The sequence below is a fragment of the Pezoporus flaviventris genome, unplaced genomic scaffold (genome assembly GCF_033815535.1).
Source record: "Pezoporus flaviventris isolate CSIRO_AGI_PZ_B2104156 unplaced genomic scaffold, CSIRO_AGI_Pfla_v1 ptg000015l, whole genome shotgun sequence".
In the NCBI taxonomy this organism is placed as follows: domain Eukaryota; kingdom Metazoa; phylum Chordata; class Aves; order Psittaciformes; family Psittacidae; genus Pezoporus; species Pezoporus flaviventris.
In genome coordinates, this window is record NW_026892563.1 from 9092942 (window position 1) to 9108220 (window position 15279).

The window sequence follows — 15279 nt, forward strand, 5'->3', positions numbered from 1 at the left end:
ATCGCACAATGCTACTCAGGAAAAGCTTATTATATATTTGTATGTGCTAGGAAGAAAATATCGTGAATTCCATGCTGCCTGTAGTATCCAAAGACATTTGGTTTTGGTTTGATATATGCATATACCATGTTTTAGTCAAAAGCAATTAAATACTTATATCTTTTTCAGCTTCAGGTTGTTTTTGTCAGTTGTGTATTTAATTAAAATATTTTAACATTTACAACACCTAAGGAAAGATGACGCATTTATAAGTGTCAATATTTGAAAGCCTCATTATGCTGGTCACTTAGCTGGTTTTGATCTACACTGTTGATTTTGTTTAGGACTGTTCAAGAAAGAAAAATGTAATGAGATGTTTATCACAGCTGCCCTGAAGACTGCTATATTATCATACTATGGGAAGCCTCTATGAATACGTTAATATTTGATTCTAAGCAATTTCACAATACACATTCTGCCTAAACAAACTGGAAGAAACTAGAGGAAAAAAAAAACAACAAAACAAAACAAAACAACAAAACTACCACCAAAAAAATCCCATGATTCATGGCTGGAAATTTGTCCAAACTGCCAAATGTTCAGAGTTCTCTTAACTCTTAGAATTTCCAGTTTCAGTTAAAATGGTGAAATAAATAAAGCACGGGAGACAGAATTAATATTTTCTTTAAAGTAATGCCAAACACAATACGGCATACAGTTCAAATATGCCTTGATGTTTTGTCGTGGTTTATGCCCAGCCAGCAACCCAGAACCACGCAGCCGCTAGCTCACTCTCCCCTTTCCTCCCCCTCGCTCCCGGAGGAATGGGGAGGAGAATCAAAAGAATGTAACTCCCACAGGTTGCGATAAGAACAGTCCAGTACCTAAGGTATAACACAAATCACTACTGCTACAACCAATAATAGTAAGGGAAATAACAAGGGAAGAGAATACAACTGCTCACCACCAGCCAACTGATACACAGCCCAACCCCAGCAGTGATCTGACCCTTCCGGGTAACTGTGCCCAGTTTATATAGTGGGCATGACGTGCTGTGGTATGGAATACCCCTTTGGCTAGTTTGGGTCAGGTGTCCTGCCTCTGCTTCCTCCCAGCTTCCCCTCCTCCCTGGCAGAGCATGGGACTCAGAAAGTCCTTCGTCAGACTAAACATTACTGAGCAGCAACTAAAAACATCAGTGTTGTCAGCGCTGTTTCCAGGCTGAAAGTCAAAACCACAGCACTGCACCAGCTACTAAGAAGAAGAAAAGTGACTGCTACTGCTGAACCCAGGACACCTTTTTAGCCCAGCACTTTGTATGTCTTCATTCACCAGTTTTCTTTTAAAAATTCTCCAGTTTAGTCCAGGTAAAATTTTTATTTTCTCTCATGCAAACTGAAAAATACACATGCAGATATAAAGTATACCCCAATTAATCTACCTCTGTTCTCTAAACAGGGAGCAGCAGGAAGAGTTTTAGCCACATCTGACACAACATAGAGATATTTATCAATCCAAACACTGGGAAGATATAAGCATACTATTTATACACATCTTGGTACATCTAGGGAATGGAAATTCCTATTATAAATATATTACTTCTTCATACTTCCTGAACAATATTATGCATTATTTAAGCAAGAAAAGGACAAAGAATATATTTGGGGTTTTTTTTAGGTAATTATTCCAAGACAATCTTTTTAAAAGCATGAAATATTTTTTGTTTTGCAAGGCAATTCATCTCAGTCTTTAAGTGTTTTCCTTTCTGTAAATAAAAACTTCCAAAGGGTAGCATGCTTTTAGGCAACATTTATGTATGCAAGATTACTGAAGCAGCTATGTTTAAAAAACAAAGTATTTCTTCACAGCTCCATTCAGCACTCATTTGACACTTGGCCTTTTCCTGCTTCTCCACTGTCTTCCTTGAGTCTTCACACACACTGCTGGAACTCAGCAGGCAGAAGGGAATGAACATTAAGTATGCAGTTATTCATTACCAGCAAAAGCAGCAGCAGATAGAATACATTACTGTGGAGTAGATTAGATCATTTTAATATAGTTTTCAAGTAAATATTCAAGTGAATAGCAAAAGTGAATCACAAGATTAATAAAGGAAAAAATAAAAGGAAGCTTAATGGTCAAGAACATCTTAACATTTAAGTAGTGGTATCATCTGGGTGGTAAGAAATGAATCTTATATGAGAAGCAAATACCTACTTTTTGCTGTAAAATGTCATAATACCACAATACTAGCATCAGAATAAAGAAGTTGCACAAGAACCTCAAAAGACCTGGCTGTATTTAAATGTGCCTTTCACTACATTTCTTCCAACAGGTACAAAAGTGCCCTCTTTTGATCTGGCATTCTACATAGATTTGTACACTAATCTACAAATTAATGCTTTAAAAGAGCTGATTAAAATGTTTTGGTTTTGGTTTATATTTCAAATCCATTCTATTATTTTTTCAACACTCTCCTTTCTTATTTAGCATTATCTTCATTTATCTAGCCATTCTAGCAAATAAAGATCACATCTGTACCTGGGCACAGTCAATGTCAAACCAGCTTCTTCAACAACATATGTTATGATGTAGTCTTAATTCACACAGACATTACTTTTTCAGTAGTATACCGACTCATTTGCCGCACTTTGAATGTAGCCCACTGAAACCAGTAACAACTCAAAATGTCTTTTAATCTAACCATTGAATTTGTAATGGCCCATACAAATGCTAAACTGAAAACAATATTATTTATGATTTCACATTTTTTTTCCACTGCATTTACTATGATGATGCCTATATGCTTTAATGCTTAAAGTAGATACATTAATGACTAAAAAAATTATGCTTGCCATTTGGAAGACCAACATCCAACACAAGCAAATTTCTTCAGATTTCTTTGGAGGGGCAGTGTGTTTACAGATAAGTTACCAGATAATCAGTAGCTCACAAAGCAATAGACTCTTTTCTCTGGTTTTCTATATGTCAGCATTATGGCTATGCTTTTCTCTCTCCCAGACACTCTCTCACCCCAGAAGTATCCTAGTTTTTAGTTTTCTTTTTTATTGTTTCGTGATTTACTTGAGATAAGTAATTCACAGGTTTATGTTTTGGGGGTTTTTTTTAAGTGCATCAACGGCTCTAAGTGCCAGTTTTCTATAGGTAGTTAAAAGGATACCAGTTATTTTGTTCTAATTCCTTTATCACGCTCTTGTGTTCAAAGAATTTTCTAGCTTTGTGTATTAAACTGTATACAATTAATCTCTTTCTCTTTTCAAAATTCATTCTTATATTCACTTGCTTTAGAAAAGTTTCTTACCATTTGTATTCCAACACTGTCAGTATGTACAGTCTCAAGTTTTTTTCTCTGAGGCAGAAAACACCTTTTTCCATATTTTGAAACATAACATTTCCATTCATGGAACTGTATCACTTACCAGTTAAAATATAATTTTAACACTGTATGAAATTGACCTTCCAAATGAGAAGAATAGATTTAGCCTATCGGTCACCAGCTATTTCAGTTCCTTCAGTTCCTTGTCAGTTATACGCAAAATACAAATAAAATTTGTCCTGCTGAATAAGAGCAATTGCCCATTTAGAAATTAAAACTCCTTCATAGTTACTTACAAAATTCTTCATGCTCAGGAATACAATCTTAAAACATTGTGGATCTGAGCATCACTTTGTAAATCAGCTGTGTGTCTATACAGTGTATGGTGTTTTTTTCTGAACTAATGGTGATACAATAAATAAGTTTAAAATACCTATTCTGAGATAAAAAGTGTTTTATGACTAGTTTAAACTTCTGTCTTGTAACTTCAGTGTAAAATTAGAACCATTTTGCTTTTATAAAAATAGATTTTTTTGATCAGCCTTGATCAGTCTGCAACAATTTTAAGTGACAAGGAACACCTTAGATATTTGCTGCTAAAAATCCAAATGTATTAAATTGCACTGAAATATGGCTCTTACTTAGCAAGACCAGCTTCAGTTTTTCAATGAAATATAAAATACTGCTGTTAAAATATTCCTGTATCCATTACTATCTATTTGCCCTTTGAAATTCTGCACAGCTGACTCAAACCAATCCAAGACTCTTAATCTGAAGGCTCTGAAATTTGTAATGCTTGAAATAACATCCCTCTATGTAGCAAAGAGCTTTGCCTTGATTTTAACGGCACTTTTACATGTACCATGTCTGCCAGCTACAGAATGTAGTACTTCCAGAAGTCCTCCATCTTTTTTGTAGGAGATTTCAGAAAAAGAAGGGCAGCATGGGAATGTGTCTGTTGTGTGGTTCTGGGGGTGGATTTTTGTGGGTTTTGTCTACATAGAGAAGGACATATGCTAACTACAGTAATTTGCAATGTATCTGTTGATTCACAGTCATCATATGAAACGGGGACCTAGGAACCGGGAATAGTTTCTGTTCTGTTTCTTTTTTAATACTTTCATTTATTAGAAGTTTGGGTGACAAAAATGTCAGCTTAGGGTATGATATTTCCCAGTATCTTATTCTAAGTCACTAGGCAAATAAGTCTGTATGACTACAGACTAAAGAACTTCAGTCTAAAGATTTTCTCATACAAAAAGAGATTTTTGTGCTTTGAAACACACCGAAAGCTCCCACTCAGTAGCTCTGCAAATTAAAAAAGCACACTACACAACAAACTAAACACAGGTAAAAGGTTAATATAAACTTGAAGATGGAGTGATTTTCTATGTTTCCTTTCTAACTTGAAAGGTGATATTGAAAAAAGAAAAAGTTTCTTAACAAGTATTGTACATCTATTCATCTGTTCAAATATCCTTCTTATAAACAAGATAGAATCTGTGTCTCATATCACATCACAAGGAAAGTTGTTTATAGGTTTCCTGACATAATTCGAATTCTAACACCTGTGCTATAATATAATTTTTATTCAATGGTCACACATTAATTTTTCATTGAAAATTAACAAAAAATGAAAGTTTATACACATGGAATATATGTTCCATGTGCATAAAATTAAAAAAAATAAAAATATTAAAACATTAAAAAAAAAAAAGAAAATTTATGTACATTTATCTGAGGCAGAGAAATTGTTTCTAGTACTGTCACTAGAATTTGTAAGAGTGTCTTCAATAGTTTTACACTATACTATGATCTAGCACGAAAGGATACATTATTTATCTTTTGACTTTTTAATATACAAAACAGACTGAGCCACAGAGACTGGAACACATGTAATCACCAGGGTCACATTCATTTGTTTTATTTCCCTTATACAATTAATTGCATTCAGTTATACATAAGATGGAACACCTATAACAGGGTACTGTAAATTCCTCTACTATAAGATAGATGTAATCTCATGGGAGTTATGTTAATTTTTTGATATAAATTATGTTACAGAACTAATACAAATTTTGTGTAGTAAAGTTCTGGGGTTTCACTCTGTCTTCTTCACTGGTTTAAAGAGTAATGGTTCAAGGTTGCAATTTCATTCAATGTTCCATGGTGATTCTATGTAACTTCTAACTACTTGTCTTACACATTTAAAATCCATCTATATCTTCAAAGCTTCAGATCGACTTGTTTCTAAACTGTCAAAACTTCAGGTCCAATGCACTAATTTATAAAATCATAATGTTTTATACATATTGTCCATAAAAACTGGGGAAGTTTTGGTTTTTCTTTTTTGCTTCAAGCTGTTATTGGAAATGTGCAATGTGGGAGAGATGAAAATCTGAAGTAGATAACTTTATTTTCTCTAACCACAACACTTGAACAGTGCAGCTTCAGAAACAGAAGACAAGTACAGAGAATTTTAGCACAAAAATGACAGGATATAGTAACCTGGAAATATAAGAGCATTTGGAATAGACTAGTAATTGTGTGTTTGGTAGTATAGCAACTGTCAGATACATGGTCTGAGTCAAATTTAGGTGTATAAACCCTCTGCTTGCTTTTCTGTAATAAAAGTTTGCAAACAGCTGAGACAGACAGAGAGAACACTGGTCCATTGTTCTGCAAAACCTACAAAGTTCACATCTTCAGAGCTTTGATAAGCTATGCTTTGTTGATGACCCATAATTAATGAGAAAATAATGAATAGTGCAAATTAATGCAGACAGATTATTGTGAGGTGTTGGGATGTTGCAGAAGCACAGCTAAGACCCTGGAGATCTGTGCTGACTATGGTTTCGATTTACAGAAGCTTTCCCAAAATATCTTTACAAAACAATATAGTGGTTCCACTTCTATGGAGGTAATTACAGGAAATTCTGTGAACAAGAACTGGGATAAATGGAACTTTGGCACAATCACATAACAGTTAAAGTAATTCATAGACTCTTGCAGCAAATTATATTGTCTAGGTTTCCCTTAACTGCTAAGTCAAAATACATTTTTTAAGAGATACCTATTATTTGTGTGTTCTTGTTTCAGGGATATGTTATTTTGTGGTAACCAATCAATTGGTTTGGATTTCTCATTTTTCCTGAACGTACATCATACTGAAAAGTAGCGGTAGAAAGAATTTCATGATTTCTGGGTTTGTATTAATTTCTGGTTTTGTACTTTGTGAAGTTAATAATATCAGATTAGTTTATAATGGTTTATATGATTCCCTGTAAGTGTTGACTATTTTAACTGAGCATGATTTTGCATAGGTGTTAGAAAGTAATTTTTAATTTACGTAACAATGACTGTTGTTCTTAAGGCTTGTAGATTTCAATTTTATGAAATGGCAAAGAAACAGAAATGAGTGACTTTTCTGTAAAGAGAAATATGAGCAGTTCCGAATTATGCTTCCTCACAACTGACAAATTTTGGTTTTTTTTCCAGTATTTGTAGTTATTATTCTAATTATATTAAGAAATGGGAGTAGGAGGGATTAATTGTGAGAGAAGAAAAAAGATGAATAGTTTCTTTTTTTAGTGGACTAAGTGGTAACCTTGTATATCAACAGGTAAATAAAATCCTATTTGAAGTTGTTCATGAAAATACCTATATATATTGAAGTTCATTAAAGGAAATAAACAATACATCAAATCTCTCCCATGATTCTCTCATAATAAAAATCAAATGACCAGATGTTAACAAAAATTATATAGTTGACAAAATAACTTATATAGGCTTCCATCTCTACTCTGATGCTCTGTTCTTTGCTTCTACTAGTTCTTTGTTTTTAGTTGGAGTTTTCAACTTTAAAAACAAGGTAGTAATCCATAAAAGAGCGACCTAGTTGGTTGTTTGACACCTTGTCAACATTTTCATTTTGCCATTGCTCACAGATTTCAGCAACTGTTAATCCAAAACAAACACTTTCTTGTTCTTTTTTATATTGCAGGAACTTTTGAATGTTAGATAACTGCTAAAAATTTATAGAATATATTTGTTGGTTTTGCAAATGGTGGAACAAACTGAAGCAATTGCAAGGGAGAGGTTACAAACGACCGTTTCAAACAAAAAAGACAGAACAGGACTGATAAGCATATTTCCTCAACTAGAAGATACTCTGTGTACTGCACGTGCTCTCAACATGGTCAAATCTGGTTGTTTAGAAAGTTGTGAATTTCAGTCAAATATCTATAACCGATAATTTGTGAGTGTTGGAATGTTGTTCTTAGAAGATCACGGAAAATGAAACTTGTATTTCACAATAAATATTTAAAGTAAACTAAAAAAGCTGGTTAATTCAAATAAAAAGTAACAATCTCCATACTTGTTTGGGTGAATCTTGAGTCTTAAATTTCATTCACTGAAAATACCATTAGGGACATATGGAAGAAAATAGATTTAAAATACATGGAGGGTAGAAATATGCATTTAATGCATTTGGAAATTATTCTTTAAAAGGGGCATATCATAATTGTTATGTCTAAACCAATAAGCTTTAATTATTTGCTCTCTGGAGCTCTGCTGACTTCTGAACAACAATGTCATTTTAGCTAGACAGTACTTAGACTGTCCCCTCTTTTTTAAGAAATTATAATAATTTCCTGTTTGAAATTGTGTCTTCTGGAGTGCATGAAATTTAGTTCTTTACATAAAAGACTTGCTTGCAGATTTTTCTTCAATCCAGACTTGTCCAAATAATTTAAATATTGAAGCCCAGTAGTAAATTTTAAAATCTGATCTGCCAGCAATTATAATAATTTATCTTTGGACGTAAAAGCTTCTAAATACACATCACATATAAACTCTGATGAATCACTTTTTCAAAACAGAAAAAATGAGAAACAGCTTGCCAGGCTGTTATCTTAGGTTTACACTTCTACTTATTACTGGTAGACTGCAGAAAGCTTAGATAGTACCATTAAATTTGATTCCTAATGGGCATCAAATTCATCTGTCAACAATGACATATGTCATTGAAAACCATGAAAAGCACAGTTATAAATGATCTTACTACTCATGGTATAAAGCATTTCATTACCAGACTTTTTATTTGAAAAGATGCAATGACCCAAATCAATCTTGCAGTATGTGCAGAAGCCAATTGTAATGAATATGAAATATTATTCCTATTAATAAAACACACACTATATATCATAAATCTGTAAGTAAGTCTTTCAAAATGCTGCCTCAACTTGCTCAATGAATGTTATTCTTGTAAATTCAGATGCCACCATGTTGGAGGGAAATACCCGAGGTATATTTAAGGTAGCTTACTCATATATGACAAGTCAATAATGTTACAACCCATTAATGTAGTCCCTGCAGGACCAGCAATGGGAAGCAGTGAATCATTAAGGGGTAATGGGTTTAAATTTAAACAGGGCAAGTTCAGGTTAGATATAAAGAAGATCTTTCTGTGAGGGTGGTGAGGCTCTGGAACAGTTTGCCCGAAGTGGTGAATGCTCTATCCCCTGCAATGTTCAAGGCCAGGCTGGACAGGACTTTGATCAACCTGGTCTAGTGTGAGCTGTTCCTGCCCATGGCAGGGGGATTGGGACTAGATGATCTTAAGGTCCTTGCCAACCCAGACCATTCTATGATTTTTTGATAATGATCAGCTAAGCCTGCTACTCCATAGTAAAAAAAAAAATAAAAAAATAAAAAAAATCCTGTACCCTGTATATTAATACACAGCTGTTCTCACAAGGCTGAATAAAATTCTGTAACAGTATTTACAGTTCTACAAAGAAGCAAGAATTTACACTGAGAACTTCACATCTTTTTATTTTACTAGATTGATCAGCATGTGCCCAGACAAAATCTTTGACACCAAAATATGAATAAATACAGTTTATAAATAAAGTTTAAGCTATTATAAATATTAACTAATTAGTAAGCATTTGCTGTGCAAGCTCTTGTTAACTGCTCAACTTCAGATCCCTTCCTGTTTTAAAAGCATTCAGAAATAAAATTTGTTTAAAGATCTGGACAGTGATTGTTAATATGACACCACATTGGTCAGTGGGCAGGGCAGGGGCAAGTTTACATGAAAATCATCCTTAAAGGAAGCATCTAATTCATCTTGATTTACCTTTTACAGCTTTTCAGTTTTTCACAGTTCTTTGGCAGAAGAGTTTCTGTAATATGGTATTCCTGTAAAGCCTGTAGTGGACCAGACTGTAAATGGCAGAAATGAGGCACAAAAGCCAAGCTTGACTACCTGTCAAACTGATTGCCTAATAGACTGCAGTCATAGCAACTTCTCTAGACTCATCTTTTATCATTTTACAATGCAGCACACTCTTAAAGTAGGAGCATGGGTGAAGTCCTTTCCTTCATTTATAGCTATGTTAAACAAACGGTGTCTCATTTCACGGGCCATAACTTTTAAATAATATTTTTCTTGAAAAGTAGGATGACTTTGAACTCCAAAAAATTTAAGGTTAAGTTTCAAAAGTGCAATAATTGATGAAGGTAAAATGCAATAATTCATAGTTTGATGTATTAAGTATAACTGTTAACACACAAATATTAACAGAGATCCTGGGCATGTAACAGTAACAAGCATTCTTTTCTCACTACTTATATGTTGTACTATTCTATTTCAAAGAGACATATAATATGACAAGCTTCTGCATCTGTGAAGAAATTGATTTTCACTGTGTCCTCTGCTGTTTAACAGTAAGTGGAAGCTATATTTTTATAACACTTTATTGCTTCTTTTGAACAAAGCCTCCTTCTATCCATTTTGTTGCAGATACTGGCCTGCTAGTGAGAATGCATCTTACAAATAGGGACAATCTGCAGATAAATACTTCCTTGCAGTGCTTACACAGGCATACTTTTGCTGTGTCAGACTTTGTGCAAGCTATTCTCTTTTAAAAAGAGATGGCATGTTTGTAAGCCTCACATTCAAGACAGATACAAAAAGATCATTTCAGGCTCAAAGGTGCCTATAACTGCAGACATGCGATCATACAAATGTCTCATATTTGCAACAGGGTAGAAATATGGACTGAGAGAAGGATCTGTCTAAACCTCATCTGTTGTCATGACAGAGCTTCGCAATTGGTGAAGTGCTAACCTTACTTGCGATGTTCTTAAAACAGTGTGATATCCGAACTACACATTCTTACCATCAGTGACTTGAACATTTTCTTGGGTGTTGGCTGGCTTGTCTGTATGAACCATAGCAGAATTTCTTGCAGCAGGCATAGCAGCTGCAGCAGGAAGCACACCAGTCAGCAGCACTTCTACTCGTCTTTCTACTCTCTGCCTGGCTCGACAGCGTACCACAGCTACAGGGAAGCGAGAACCCAAGCAAACATTGTCATCTTGATTTTAACAAAAAAAATTAAAATTGAACACAGATGTTAAATGTTATATGAGAATTCCAGTAAGGACCAAGACAACTGAAAACTTTAACCCAGCACACAGTTTCTATTGCTCTGTTTAGGTGAAGTAGTAGAAAATATTGCTAAGGAAACAAAAGTCTGTTTCTACAGTTAGTTCACAATAGCACTTGGAAATTTTTCCTCTTTTTCTTTTTTTTAATCATGAAATATATCTTTGCTTTAGTTCATTTTTTTCAATTAGAAATTACGGCATAGTATGACATATACCAATAAGAAAGAAAGACTGAAAAGAAATTAAAGAATTTAAATTCAAAAGTTAAATGAAAGAATATTGGTTTCTTAATTTAAAAGTACTGGTTTTCAAACTTCAGCTTTTATAGAACTATGACAGAATAAAAAATATTCTGACATGAGTTTCTCTTTGAAGGATGACAGATCTTTTTTTCAGTTCAGTAAGTTATTCTCAAATATTACTTTTTTCATTACAAGGTAGTTTGGTTTTAGCTTATACACCAGATTTTATAAAGCTTACTACAATAGATATTGTTTATCATTCTTTCTGTGCCAATAATTATTACTGGCAGAGAAAGAGGCGAAAATTAGATGCAAGAACTGACAGAAAAATACGTTTTCCGAAAGAAAAGACTTCAAGTTTTCTAGAGTTACAGAAATCAACATGAAAAAGAAGAGCTGATTACATACTTCTCAGTTTTAAGGACTAAACATTATTTTCATCAGATTTGTACGAGCAATTCTTAAAAAATAAACTCTGAATTTACCATAAAGATTTAAGGATTAATAATTTAGAACCACATCTTGGTAAATAATCATGTAAAGTGTTTTTAAAAAGAGCAATGAAACTCTTACTTTTATACCATGTTTATTTATCTTCGAGTTCTGAAGCTTGATTAACTATATTATTATAATTGCATACCAAGTTCAAATAATTTCCTTTCTCTAAAAAAATAAAATAAAAAAAAAAAAAAAAAAGAAAAAAAAAAGAATTTTCCCTTGGCCTTTTCCTGTTCAACAGGGTTTAAGTTATTTCTATAGCTCTCTTCTAGCTCTCTTCTAAGCATTTCCATGAGGGATAGTTACTGAAATAGTTGATAGTTAAAAACACATCTTTTTCTTCTGAGATGCATGGCCTTGTATTTAAGAATAAATTACACTGTCTGTTTTACACCAGTTTACCAGGTATTTCAGATTACTGTGTGCACATGTTGTGTCACATCGTTTTATATTCCACAGCTCCTCTTACTATGAGAAATGATTTTACATTTTCTTTTTCTTATGTGGCTAAGTAATATTTATGGCTAAAAATCATCACTGGAAAAGTCCCTGAGCAACCTGGTTTAGTCAGACCTGGCTTTGAGCAAGGAGTTGGATTAAATGACCTCTGGTTGTCTCTTCCAAGCTAAATTACTGTATCCTGCTTTGACTCTACAAGAATTGGAAAAAAAAAATTAAAAAAATCTGGATGATTCTCCATTGTATAAAACAGCCAAGTTGTAATCTCCTTAACATATACTACATGGGTTGTGACCACGGATCATTTTAATTGGTCTCATGAGATACGAAGCCAAGTAACTTCTTGAAGTTTAAATATATTAAGATGCAAATAAGAATGACATGAAAGATGAGCTGTCTAATACAGTAGCAAGGCAGATTTTGTTTTTGACATAACAGTTTGTAGCCTTCAGGCAATTTTAACAAATGTCTGCATTAAAAGAAATGGAAATACTATTTTGATAATTTTTAAAACAATGATTTTAAACCAAAGAAGGTTTCCTGTAAATGGCCTTCTTTGGCTTAATATTCTATAACAGGGATGTTTAAAAAGTCCACTTATAACTGAAAACCATAGGCTTTCAGAATTATAGCAGGAATGGATTCTGTTTCATGGATACACTTATAAACAGGATTTCACGTAATTTTTCAATGCAGGATCTAGTACTTCCTTATAAAAGAAAAAATAATAAATGGCCCAACATAACATGGTGATGATCAAAGAGAGATGCGTATTCAAAACTTTTGAATTAATGCGTTACAAACATTTATTGAACATAAACTAATGGATAACAGTCATAAAACAGTTATAAATATTGCACAGTTTAGTTTTGCTGTTTTAAAGAAACATTTAAGAATTCAAAATTATGTAAGATTTACTTAAGTTTCTAATCATATACAAAAGTGATGTTACTTAAGCAGTTTAGGAATGCTAACAGTTTTAATTAATAACTTCTACACCCACAGATTCTGCGATTCTGTAACGAAAAGAACAGCCCAATAAAAGGGAGATTGATCACAAAGCCTGCCAGTGAACAACACAACAGCTTTAAATAACACAACAGACATTCACATCAATACACATAGTTTTAATGCTAATGGGACTCATTAAAGCTGTCATTATGGGCAACAGTTGATAGCATGATAATATTCTGCTTCATCCCTTAAGGTATGAAAGTGGAAATTAAAGAGATGAAAGCTCTAATTAATATTACATCATTGGCATTTGTCTGCAAGCAAATGGTCCTTAAGCAAACTAAATTGATAGCAAAAATGTCTATTTCTATAGTTTTCCAGAAGTTATTCCTGTACCTTAGTCTATTTAGTGTAGAAAGGTACTATATTCATTCATCAGAGGACAAGATGAAAAGACAAGTTGGTGTAAAATTGTCCCTCATCTAAACCTTGGGCTGTAGTTTCATCAAGGTTATAGATTTAAAATACTATCCACAATTTCTATTTCACAGTTCTGGGATTATATCACACCTTTAAAAATTGGTGTATCAAATCTATAAACAAACAATTACTATCCCAAAAATAAGTAACAGCAAAAATCCTATGAATGTCAGCTGTCTTTTAATGTAAGTTAACTTCTCAGGAGCAAGTGGAAAACTTACCGCTATTCACACTAATATGTATTCTGGGATTTATTAAGGAATTAAATTCAAGGCTGAGAGAAACAGCAGATACATACTCCAATATTTTGTACCCTGTAAACTCTCCAGCAGGTTGCTCTGGGTATGCTGGAAGAAAGAAATTTACCCTTTTGTCTTTTGTTTAATTTGCCTTCAGTTCTCTAACTTAGCATTAACAGGGACACTGAATGGCACAAATCTTCAGATATTCAAATACTCATGACTCCTTTTACCCACAATGAAAACAAAATAATAGGTTTAGCTTTGTTTTGTAGGTTGGGAAAGGAGATTTTATTTTCAGTACGTGTGTGTTTTTATCTTTTTTAAGATATAGCAAAGTACTACTTCAAATTCTCATGATCAAGCAGGTGAGAGCACAAATGACTTTCATTTCCTTAAATTAATTAATTTTCTTTAATTCGAGTTTTTTCGGTCATTACTTACTTGGAACTAATTTCTGCTGCGGTGCTTCTGGTAATCCATGAACTGGATAGATCCAGCGTATTCCTTTAATTCCCCCACTCTCTGCTACAGTAACACTGTTTGGAAAATAATTGAAAAGTATCATTATGGTAGACTGCTGAGAATTTTTTCAAAAGCAATCTAGTCTTTAGAGTTGTTGGAGAGTTGAGACTCCACGTTTACAATTTCAGCATATAAGAAAAATCCAACCAAATCAGAACGGCAATTATCACTTAGTTTAGCGTCTTTGAATATTATTTGACGGATATGAGAACATTTGGCCTTATCTGCTATCTCTTATGTCATGTCTGCAATGAAAAAAATTTATACAGTTTATGCATTAAATAAAAATATCCATAGAAGAATTATTATTAGTCAAATATGTTAAAAAAATTAAAGGCACCTAAGAGCTTTCATTTGCTTAATATTCATAACTGCACTGGCAGCTAGTACTTTACATTTTCTTTATTTGAAGTTAGAAAAAAAATTGATATTGAAATAGATAAAAGTCTTACCTTAAATCTGTATATTTTGCAGGATACCTTTAAAGCTTATAGTGGATACCTAGTGCCTTCAAAATTAGACACTTTATTGCCCTTGGGAGCTACACACAAATAGACAAAGGGAAAAATAATAATAAGATTGAATATCCTCAACTACTTTTCCTATTAAAATAAATTACCTCTGTAAGTCTTTATTTAATTGAGCAGAATCCTCATAAGGCCAGGTTTCACCATTTTCCCTCATTACATGAATTACCACTAGTGCGTCATAAGTTTTCATTGTATCTGGCATGAATAACACTGGGATGTTCAGTTTTTGTTTTGGAGCTAATCGGATTCCTGTAAGATAGAACAGAACATTATGGTATTTCAAAAGTTTTGAAAATTATTTGCATCATTTTACTCATATATTTCCTACTCTTCTTTTTGACTGACAAACTATGTAACATTTTATCATAGTGTACCGTTCTCCCAGTGATAGCAGATTTCTTTTTACACTGCTCTTGCTACAGCCAAATCTCAAAATCTTTTGTATAGTAGCACTCATAAAACTTTGAAATGAAACCCAGGGAGACCTTGAAGGCTGAAAACAAAACCATCATGATTAAGTGAATGTCCCACACTTAATATTCAAGAATCATGTATAATACATGTAAGACAATCCT

General features: G+C 33.3%; 1 protein-coding gene across 1 annotated transcript in view; it reads right to left on the reverse strand.

Annotated features, from left to right (window-relative positions):
- The window catches only part of CFAP47 (cilia and flagella associated protein 47), a 291486-nt gene that overhangs the window by 21937 nt on the left and 254270 nt on the right, over window positions 1-15279 (reverse strand). Inside the window, exons 59-61 of the mRNA XM_061454415.1 lie at window positions 14794-14953; window positions 14094-14188; window positions 10507-10668 (exon numbers count right to left, since the gene is read on the reverse strand). Of these exons, the coding sequence (XP_061310399.1) occupies window positions 10507-10668; window positions 14094-14188; window positions 14794-14953 (417 nt within the window). The remainder of the gene's footprint in view (window positions 1-10506; window positions 10669-14093; window positions 14189-14793; window positions 14954-15279) is intronic.